Genomic DNA, 11174 nt, shown 5'->3' on the forward strand with positions numbered 1-11174 from the left:
GTGGCGCACATATATATATATATATATATATATATATATAATGTAGGCAGTTATCGGCATAATTGGCCATTATTGCTATCACAACAACACAGTAAAGTAATTTTGTATTGATCATTGTGGTAAGAAATTAGAATAAGCAGAAAATTTTAGTGTACCAGTCACTGCATGATTTATACTGTATATTTGTTGCAAACAATGCTGTATCTTCAACTCCCTTGTACAGTAAGTAATGTGAAAGAGCTACCTGAATATAACACTTGTCCCTTATATAAAAATAAGCCCTGCTGCCAACCACCCTCTGCCTAGGTTCCTTTATCCCTTATACTCCAGCAGTCAAGACAACAATAACCACTTTTCTATATTTTACAACCCTGGATTTTCACTCGTAGCATTAGGTCATACACGAGTCACTACCTGGCGCAGTAAACAATGCAGCTATTGTAAATGTTGTCCTGGTGGTGCAACATACAGTGGTATTGTACTGCTGTCTGTAGAAGCAGCCACCATAACAACAGCCAGAGATGCTCAGAGAGCCGAGACAACACAAGCCAAGAATGGCTTCATTTAAACTGTTTACATGAGAGGTAGAGGTTTATCTGATGTGCGTTGCAGCCTGAAATTAAACCACACCATGCTTGTTTCGTCTGGCCAGCGGGGAACTGGCCCCCCAACTGAGCCTGGTTTCTCCAATGGTCTATTTTTTTCTCCATTTCTGTCACCAATGGAGTTTGGATGCCACTGTCATCTTTGGCTTGCTTAGTTGGGGACATTTAATTTCTGGCAACATTGTTTGTTGACTTGACTGCACAGACACTATTGGAAGAGAACTGAACTGAGCTGGACGATGACATCACTGAATCAACAATGAACTGACTTTAACTGATAAACGGACTGTTTTCGTTTGTCCTCTTGCATTATCAGCACACATTTTTCCTGTTTAACACTGCTGCTTTGACACAATCTGTATTGTAAAAAGCGTTATATAAATAAAGGTGCCTTGACTTGACTTATCTGGAATTACATGTGTATCAGATATTCTGTAAATCCAAAGTTTGTGAATGACCTTTAACTTAATTACCTTAAAGATTTATTTATTCATTAATGTTAGCATCTTAAAGGGATAGTTCACCCAAAAAATAATATTTTGCCATAAGCCATAAGACTATCTTCTCTCTTATAAACACAAATGAAGATATTTTAAATGAAACCTGAGAGATTTCTGTCCTTTCATTTAAAAAGTCCATGTCACCAAAACTTTGACAAAATTTCATAAAGACTTTGTTAAAGTAATCTATATGAATGAATGAATCCAAGTCTTCTGAAGAAACATGATCATTTTATGAACAGGTTTAATTTAGTCTTTTATTCACATATAAACATTGATCAACACACAGACATAGAGCACATCAAATATGGTAAACCGTACTTGTTCGCCGTACCAGAACCATTGAGGTGTGTTCTTATGTCACGTAAATACATTAAACCTTTTGCAAAACTCTTCGATGTCTTTATACACTTTTAGAAAAGTCAGTGTTTTTGTGTAATGCCCTTCAGTGATAGAAATGACTCAGATTTCATTAAAAATATCTTCATTTGTGTTTCAAAGATGAATGGAAATCATACAGGTTTAGACCAACATGAAGGTGAGAAAAATTATGACAGAATTAAAATTTTTTGATGAACTATCCTTTTAAGTAACATGAGTGACATAATCAATCTGAATAAACATACAGATCTCCAAAAAATGCATGAGATGACACTATAAAGGATTTAAGGTTTTATTATTGAATAACATAATAGACAAACACAAAGAAAGACAGACTTATAAGTGGACATTAGAGGTGGCAAGGAAACTTGATTTCACATTTCTATTCACTACCTCTATCACACTACAGAAATATTCTGAATGATAAAAATAGATTAAAATTAACTTGAATCTATCACAATGGGAAACTCTAGCAGAGAAGGCTGTCGGGGACTGGTGTGTCGATGCTGGCCATTAAACATAACCCTTAACCTGGGCTGGTCCACCCGCTCGACGTGGGCTGCTCTCGCCACTGCTAAATGTAGGAGAAGAGGGAATCCCAGGGGGATTGGACCCTGCATAGAGGAGCGATCCACCGATCAAAAGCAGAGCCGAACCCCCCCAGCCCAGGTAGAGTGCGGGGCCAAGCTCACGCTTGTGAGGGGCCGCCACATAGGGGTCATAGAAATCCCTGATGATAGAATGGGCCGTCCAGCAGACAGGTACAAGGATGAGGAACCCTGCGATGACAAAGAGCACACCGGACACGCGGGCCAAGCGCGCTTTGAGGCTTGGGAGGCCCACGCACTCGGTGCACTTAACACCCAGAACACCCAGCGTGAGCGCCAAGGTGCAGATGAGCAAAGCGAGAACTGTCAGACCCCGGGCGGCCTTCATGTCACTAGGAAGAGCCAGCAGGCTGTCATAGACCTTGCACTGAATCTCCCCTGTACTTTGCCAGATGCAATTCATCCACAGGCCCTCCCATGTGATCTGCGCCGTTACAATGTTGTTTCCGATGAAGGCGGTGACCCTCCACATGGGCAGGGTGCACACCAGGAACCCACCCACCCAGCCCATGATGGACAGGACCAGGCCAAACAGCTGCATGCCGGTAGTTGCCATGGTGAATCTTTTCCAAGAATGATCACTTGGAAGAGTCCAATGGATAGCACAGACAGAAGCCTTCAATAGACTTCAACGCCAGTGAGAATTGCGAAGACAAAGTCTTTCCAAAGTGAGTTCCAATAAATGAAGAGAGTAGACTGACAAGTGGACCTAAAGACTGGAACAAATGAATGCGTACAAGTTACAGAAAGTTATAGTGTGTTGTTACAGTATACAAACTCCAAAAAACACACACTGACAGGACTTGAATTCTTGACTCCTCCAAATGTTTCTAAAATATTAATGAGCTTAAACCATTCATGTAGAATCCTGCTCCTGGACGGCCACCATCCAGCAAAGTTGTAATTAAACACACCTGATCCAGCTAATCAAGGTCTTCAGGATCACTGTAAACTTCCAAGCAGGTGTGTTGGAGCTAAACTCAGGAACATGGCCCTCCAGGAGCACACCTGTCTTAAAGAGAAGTTCTGGGCTCAAGTTATGCCAGGTGTTACCAATCCTGCTCCTGAAGGGTCAATGTCCTGTAGAATTTAGTTTCAACCTGCCAAAACACACCAGTGTTTGACTAGGGTTCGAAATAAGTTTTTTTTGGAAGCTGGCTCTACAGGAGCACTCAGGACACCCCTGGGTTAAGCTCTATCGACAGCATTTGTGGCATATGCTGCAAGAAAATGTGCAAAATTGCTTGTCATTGGGGTAGTACCCTCAAAGGGCCAACTTTATACCTTATCTACTTCTATAAGGTGCATTTAAGTACCTTAGAGTACCTATGAGGTACTACTATGAACTGTTTAGGGATAGATAAGGCACAAAGATGTCCTTTTCAGGGGAATATCCCAGTGACAAGCTATTGTACCCCTAAAGGTACCTTTTCATTTTTTTTTTTTTTTTTAGATCATTTCAATTGGTTTTAAAATAGGCAAAACCTGTGGTTACAACAACCAGTGTTAAAGAAGGTTTAAGTCAGAAAAGTAAAGCTCATGTTTTTGTTAATGTACATATGTGTTACTCAGTAAACATATGTGAGCTGTACAGTTGCCTAAATCGACCTTGTGGTGGAACTACTTTTTTTTTAAGCAGACAAACTTCTGGTTATCCATTCCAGAGATCGTTCCTGTGAGTAGAATATCTTTTTGGTCCAGGTAAAAAGCCACTTTCTGGTATTAATGCGTGTGTTGTTTGTCAGGTTTAGTGGTATTACGTGGTTATGACATTAAAGATGAGAGATTAGATTACAGAAATATTATAAAATAAGGTCAGTAAGTGATTCATCACACTAGTCACATGTTAACAAGTGTAATGTCTAATGCTGCCCATGCACTATACAACTTTCAAAGTCGTTGGATTGCTGTTGGTTTCACTCTACACAACTGTCTGTCATTGCTGAGGTCTTTTCCAGTCAAAACACATTTCACTTGGCAGGATTTGGAGTCACAGACAAGTCTAGATATTAAAGCTGCTAAATATCTCTTGGGCATCTGTAATGTAAATTTTTCAGATCGTCATGTGAACAAGCACCTATTTGCTTTCGACTTCAGGCTGTTGCCACTAATCCATTAACTTGTGAAAATTAGCACTTAAATCTTGCAGTGTAAACCCACTGTACTTGGCAATATTACTGAAACTGTGTTTATTTTATTGTTTAATACCTGGTCCCATGTGCTTCTATTGTATCATACCATGCTGTTTTTAATATATTTCTGTGGTAATGCTGTTTATGCAGCTTAACTTGTAACCCAGAACATTCCTTTAAATATTAATGTGGTTTTATACATAAATATTTGGGCACTGTTATGTACAGTGAGCATTACTGGATTCACTATACATCCGAGAGAATGGGTTCTTTTCACACTGCGGTGGGTGTAGAGCTACGCCTGGTGGGGTGAGTGGATTATCTCAGAAAAACATGAGGAGCCTCTGGACACAAGAAGCTTTCTTTGAAACATTCAGAGTGGGCCACGTAGACCTGAGTCTGTTTATGTCAATTCTGAATGCTGCTGTAACAGTGCTGCACAAGCATTTAGTCTCAATCGTGAACCTTACGTTTAAAAACAGCCTAGACAAAATTGTTAGTTCTTTTAGTAACATATCAAGTTATTTGCTGAACCATACTTCTGATTTCCATAATAAATGACTGAACTTGTTGTTACCTGATGGACGACAACAAAGTCTCTGAAGTTTAACTCCTTCCACAGTCACTCATCTGCTAATCCTCCAACTTCTTGCTTTGGCTACCTTCGATCTGGATACAGAGCTTGACCCGAAATGCCATAAACCTGTGATGGAGGTGAAACCTACAGATTCAGACCTCTGAAGAGGCTCAGCTAGAGTGAATGTCACTTGGGTTGTAAGATTCAGAGGCAAGGACAGGAGTGAAGTGCTGCCCTCTGGGATACCAGCTCGGGTCTGTGTAGCGGTGGGCAGAAGCATGCGCTTATGAGCGCGTTTGTGTCAGTGTGTGAATGCGTTAATGTGTCTTGAGTGTGTCTCCCAGTGCCTGGTGTACCAGCACAATGACTCGCTGTTCTCTCGCCCTCGCCCTCGCCCTCGCCCTCCTCCATCCCCAACCCATCCATCTAGTCCTCTTTTTCATCCATTGCCTTCTTGTTCCTTGAAGTGAACTCCGTCGTTTCTTACTACCTTTCATTCATTTCGCTTTCATAAAAGTTCACAGAGTGAGTACAATATGTTAAAGTCTTACATTCATGTCTCATGACAATGGCATATGTGTACAGTTACAAATAACATTTAAGGAATAAATAAATAAATACATAAAAGTACAATTGTGGAATTTTGGATTAGAATCTTCTACATTTTCAAAAGATTGGATTTTGTTAATTTAAATAAAAAATGAATCATCATAATTTGATTATCATAACCTATATAAATTGTAATGATAACTAAATTTCACCGCCATGATGCTGCTGCGATGTTGTGGGTTGCTAAAGTGATCTGAGTGTTTCTTAGCATGTTGCTATGTGGTCCCCTATGAAAAGGAAGTACACTTTAGAATACATTTAAAATGGTACTTATTATGGAAATAATATACCTTAAAAGAATATACCTAATTGCAAATCAAAATAAATTACTTTTAACTTTTAAATGATTGTTACTTACAATTAAATTATAATTTATTATAGTTTAAATGTATATTAAATACATTTAGCTTACCCACTTATGTAGGACCTAAGCGCAGCTTTATACTGTATGTAATTTCATAATTATTGTATTTGAAATATGGTTGAAGTGTACTGCCAAACGTGACCATCAATAATGGTGAACTATGTGATTTCTATTGATAGTCATGGTATTTAAATTAATTTATAATTACACATTCATAATGACAAAGGCAACGCTGCAATTTAAATTATATTAACTTTAAGTGTAATATCAAAAAACATAGAAGTTAAAATTATAATCAAGTACTTTACATGTGCTTTAGTATGTTAGTCACATAAAAAATCAAGGTTTTAGCAAGCACCAGTAATAAATAAAAAGTAATTTTTGTAATGATAATAATAATACAATTAATTGCATCCTATAATGGCAATGGTAAAGAAAGTGAAAGAGCTGTAAGAGCTAGCATATTGTTTCAGATGCTGCAGCAGCTACTGCTGATGATAAGGGGAGCAGTGTTCTTTTCCCCGTGGGGTCGTCCCGGGCTGAAGATGGGGTGGAGCTTATCTGTGAAAGCATCTTTGAAAGTGTAGATATGAGTCCCGGTATCCAAACAATAGAAAGACACACGTCCCTCCTCATAGTCCAGGTAAATAGACACTCTTTTAGGTTTGTGACTGAGGCTGAAGAAAGTTGGAGGGAATGTGTTGGCAGTGAACTGGGTGCCATTCTTTAAGCTAAGCATCCAGAAGCCGTTGGCTGGACATATTGTGAATTTTCCCTTTCTGTTAACAGATTGTTTGGCTACTCCCAGATCCCAGTCAGTCTTGTCTCCAACCTCCACTTCCCAAAGGTGTCTTCCATAGCTAAAGGCCTCCTTGGACATTACGTTTGCCACACGGTCAAACCTTTTGGGGTTTTCTGGGACTTCTTGACGTTTATTCGCATGTCTAACCTCCTTCCTGTCCTCAGAGATGTAGAGGTAAGTGTGAGCTGTCCGAGGATTCAGATTTACATCAACTGAAAAGGAAGATGGACGATTAGCTTTGCAAAACAATGAAACAATGACAGAAAACAAATTCTATATATAAAAAACATCTATAAATGTACAATGAAGACACCTGAGTACTTCTGCAGTCTCTTTAGTTCTGAAAAATAGCAAATTGCATATGAAACATCAATGGCATACACAATGATGCTGTGCTATTTAAGTTGCTCTCAAAAATCATGGTTTAACGAGTTAGCTTAATCAGTTAGCTTCTGCTAACTACACCACATTTTTCTCCATTGGCAGAAAAATGTATATGTACAGTATATACTTTTAGATTACTATTAACCTAACTTGTTTATCACATGGAGTGATTATTGTGATTATTTGATTACTGTGCACAAAACGAATAATTAATGAAATCATAAAAACATTAATAAACATGATTACATGGCCAAAGTCTTCCAGGCTTGAAATATTTTTGTCCAGGCTTCCAATATTAATAAATAGTGAAGATCACTGGATATGATGAAGACATGTCCTATTTCACAGCTATGCATCAGCAGTGTTTAGTAACTTGCATAAATATTAGTCTCATGAATAAGTGGTATGTTCATTTAGAAGGGAAAATGTAAAAGAAAAAAAGAACTGGGGTGAATTATAAAATGTGTGTGTGTGAATAAAATGTAATCATGTAATCCACAAAAAAGTAACTGTAATCTCATTATGAGCATTTTAAAATGAAATATAATCTGATTACAAGTACTTAATTTTTGCAGTCTGATTACATAATCCAGATTACATGTACGCAGTTAATACCCAGCACTGTATATAGTAAATTTGTTTATTTTTGAAACATGAACAAATCTGTTATTTCACTGCCCAATACCACAACGGTCTTGGACTTTATTCTGCCACCTACTGGTGTGGATGTATCATCACCATTTACTGTATGTTATCTGCCCTTTTAAGAAGAAAAATGTGGTCATACATTAAAATTGTACAGCTTTTGACCCCAGAACATGGCATTAATGTTTTAAATGCTAAATAACGCATACATATGATAAACAGATGAAGCTGTGAAAAAATATGTAGCCTACTAAAAGCAGAAGGACAAACTGAGGACAGTATGAAATACTGAAGCATATACTGTAGTGTTATTTTAATCATGCAGTCATACCAGCTTTAGAAAGTCTTTTAGCTTCCATCGTGACTGTATCCATGAAGTCCACCACAGCCTGCCCGGTGAAGCCAACACAAGGATCAGTCTCCAGTGTAACTTTAGACCAGTCTCTCATTGCTCGCGGTATATCACTGAAGCTCTGTAGATGAAAATATGTCATTTATTCTATACTATGCAATACTTGCTAAAAGGTAAACTTCACCCAAAATAAAAATGATGTCATTATTTGCTTGCCCTTATGTTGTTCCAAATCTGTATGCTGTTATTTTTTCAGACTGATAAATACATCCTACAGACATTGTGTTGACTTCAAAACCAAATGTGATGTGCCAAGTTACAGGATGGAGAATGAGTCATTAGAATATGGCAAAAGGGAAGATTTTCAAATAAGAACAACATAAATTTGAATCTGTTCTTTACTTATAGCTATTGCATGACTTCGGAAGACTTTGAATATAACGCACAAGTCATATTGATTACTTTTATTGTGTTCATTGGCTCTTTCTGAGCCTTTTCGGAACAGACTTCAATAGTTGTGTGGAAGGAGCTGTGTAAAGATTCTTAAAAATACTTCATGTAGCACTGAAAACAAAAATAGAACATACAAGTTTTGAACAACATGAAGGTGAGTAAATAATTACTGAATTTTCACTTTGGGGAGATCAATACTTTACAATACGTAACATAATATTTAGGACAGATCAATTTGAGAACTTCTAACATTAAGTATGAAACACTGGTATAGTACAGATAAGTTTTTGTACTAATTTTGCATGTTTTTTTAAAGATATTTTGCTTTTGCAAAGATGGGAACATTCAAGAAGTTTCTGGAATATTCTGCTGCTTTCTGGAACATTATAGAACATTGTGGGACTAGTCATAAAAGACAAAAATCATCTAACGTACCCTTCTGAAGTTTTGGACGACTCACTTTTGGTAACTGTTTATGCTAAACTGTTGTTGTTAGCTAAGTATGTATCATAATTTGTATGCATAAGTAATAGCAGATTAGCTTGTATGAGTTGTCAACATTTTTTTGTTTGTTTGTTTTTATGCACTGTCAATGATACACAAAAAGTAATGTGATTTTCATATTCAGCATGTCAATCTTCATAAAGAAACATCAATAATAAAAGCGAAACAAAACTTTTATAAAATGTTGATTCACTGTGTTATCAAAAGGTTCCAGTAAACACGGAGACATGCCTTACAAAAGCTGTGTCCACAGGGCGTTGTCACTGGGTTGCTGAAGATCTCCTCACACAGAGAGCACAAGAAATGCTTCTCGGACAGGCGACTGATGGAAGATTCCATCCCTGAGAAATTACAATGTCACAAGACCTTCAGAATAAACCTGAAAGTACTATGCTGTATTGCAAATCACATTTAATTATGACCCTTTTTAAAACACTGTCGTAAGGCATGTCAAACTATTTTTATCCTTGTCTTTTCCTGCTTTTGAAAATAGCAACATTTCCACTTTGAAATTGCTCTGAAATGATTTGTTGAATATTCCATGATGGATGACGCATGGACAGTACCAAATGTGCACATAAATATACCATGTATCAAATGAATGTATCAAATAAAATGTATCAAATTTAGTGTTAGAAAGCATAACATGTACTGACAAGAATAAAGGGGTTAATTAAAAAATTCTCCTCTTTTATAAAAGGTTTTCTGCAGGATTTATGAAAGTAAATTTAAGATTGTTTAAATAACTTTTAAGACCAAGTAAAGAAAATGTAATGAATAAATTGAAGGGAACACAATACATCAATATGACCTCTACATGTAAATGTCAATGAGTTGTATTAGCAACACTTAAAAATACAACTTCCAGCTGATCTACATTATTTTTTAATGAAGTTTACCAAATAAAAAAAAATAAAAATACGGCTTGCATACCGTGGCTCCCTTAATTCACTTAACTGTATTAAGAAGAAAACAGGATTTCATATATATTTTGCATCTCAAGTAAAAACATCTTAATTTAAGGATGTTTTGATATTTTTACTGGAAAACAAGAAAAAATATTGAGGAAGAAATTAATTTTTATTGTAATGCATGAAATACTTAATGCCATGACTTTACGAATTCACGACTTCTGCTTTAAGACCTTTTAAATCCTCAATCTGCAAATTAAGACGTTTTAAGACCGGCATAAACCCTGTATAAGTTCAATGTAGGTGTAAGTTCACAACTTCATGTAATTTAATAAATGTGTGGTACACAAAATATGGCTATTTGTATAGCCTGTTTTGCCCCAGTAACCATGAATAAGTTAGTAGTGATGGTCTGATGTTGGATGGAAACACATTAACTATAAGAGACTGGAAAATTATTGTCAGACTTTTTTAACACAGCAGGGTAAAAAAAAAAACACATTATGCTGCACTCTTTATAGGCTAACTTGACTTTCTGCAACTACCATCATTTACAGAGGAAAGCTTGAGCTATTGTGTCTATGTAAATATTTCCAAACACTTATATAATGGGTTTGTGTAGCATTCCATTGAGTGTAATGGGGATCTTCAGAGGCCTCTGTTGAGCGTGTAGTTTGGAGAAGAACAAGTTCAACCAGAAACCTCATGTCGTCATCAGGACAAATCTAAATATTTATCTAGCAGGTTTCGGGACAGATTTCCAGACATGTTTTTGAAATGGCAGCTATAAACATTTAGTAATTGGTCAAACTTAAAAATGAACTGTGTATTTCAAAATGTAATTGCATTATACAATTACATCATTCAAATATTTACCACTTATTTGTATCATCTTTTTAAAAAGCTGCATTGTACCTGTTGCCCTTTACATTGTGAACTAACATTTAAAATGACAGGTCAATAGTTAATGTTAATCTCATTGGATCTTACCTGTACTTCAGCAGATAAAGAGAGTCGTTCACGTCTCCTATGGTGAGTTTCATAAAGTGAACTAGACCATAAAGTACACAGGAGTGTTTTCAGCAAGGGGAGGAGCCGGACACTGAGTCACACAACTTACCAGATCATAAATAGACTCAAATAGATGTAAAGTGTTGCAGTAAATTGTATTATTTTAATTTAAACAAAATATCAAATGCACAACTTTATACCACAAATTTAGTAAAACTGAAGTTTATATTTTTCACAAATAAACAACACCTCATATACAATCTCTTATTCAAACATATTAACAGTTTAAAATGAATTTAAAAAAAAGAAATAAAAAAAAATAAATAAATATATATA

The 11174-nt window shown here is 36.5% G+C and overlaps 2 protein-coding genes across 5 annotated transcripts; both read right to left on the reverse strand.

The window, feature by feature from the left end:
• Positions 1 to 1672: 1672 nt before the first annotated feature.
• Positions 1673 to 5858, reverse strand: LOC107673780 (claudin-4-like). Of its 2 annotated transcripts, none has more exons than XM_016467569.1 (2): positions 4804 to 5858; positions 1673 to 2810 (listed from the first exon to the last, which is right to left on the reverse strand). In XM_016467569.1, the coding sequence occupies exon 2, from the start codon at positions 2648 to 2650 to the stop codon at positions 2000 to 2002; it is 651 nt and encodes a 216-aa protein (XP_016323055.1). In that variant the 5' UTR covers positions 2651 to 2810; positions 4804 to 5858; the 3' UTR covers positions 1673 to 1999. The 2 variants fall into 2 exon arrangements, with proteins under 2 accessions (XP_016323055.1, XP_016323056.1); XM_016467570.1 differs by lacking the exon at positions 4804 to 5858 and adding an exon at positions 2893 to 2917.
• A 233-nt stretch (positions 5859 to 6091) lies between these two features.
• On the reverse strand, positions 6092 to 10889 carry LOC107673779 (E3 ubiquitin-protein ligase TRIM39-like). 3 transcript variants are annotated; one of them, XM_016467566.1, is made up of 5 exons: positions 10818 to 10889; positions 9148 to 9257; positions 7939 to 8080; positions 6892 to 6918; positions 6092 to 6790 (listed from the first exon to the last, which is right to left on the reverse strand). In XM_016467566.1, exons 2-5 carry the CDS (start codon positions 9253 to 9255, stop codon positions 6246 to 6248), a joined length of 822 nt encoding a protein of 273 aa, XP_016323052.1. In that variant the 5' UTR covers positions 9256 to 9257; positions 10818 to 10889; the 3' UTR covers positions 6092 to 6245. The 3 variants fall into 3 exon arrangements, with proteins under 3 accessions (XP_016323052.1, XP_016323053.1, XP_016323054.1); XM_016467567.1 differs by lacking the exon at positions 6892 to 6918; XM_016467568.1 differs by lacking the exon at positions 10818 to 10889 and having other exon boundaries at positions 9153 to 9223.
• Positions 10890 to 11174: the final 285 nt, after the last annotated feature.

Source organism: Sinocyclocheilus anshuiensis, unplaced genomic scaffold (assembly GCF_001515605.1).
Source record: "Sinocyclocheilus anshuiensis isolate Anshui unplaced genomic scaffold, SAMN03320099.WGS_v1.1 scaffold933, whole genome shotgun sequence".
Classification (NCBI taxonomy): domain Eukaryota; kingdom Metazoa; phylum Chordata; class Actinopteri; order Cypriniformes; family Cyprinidae; genus Sinocyclocheilus; species Sinocyclocheilus anshuiensis.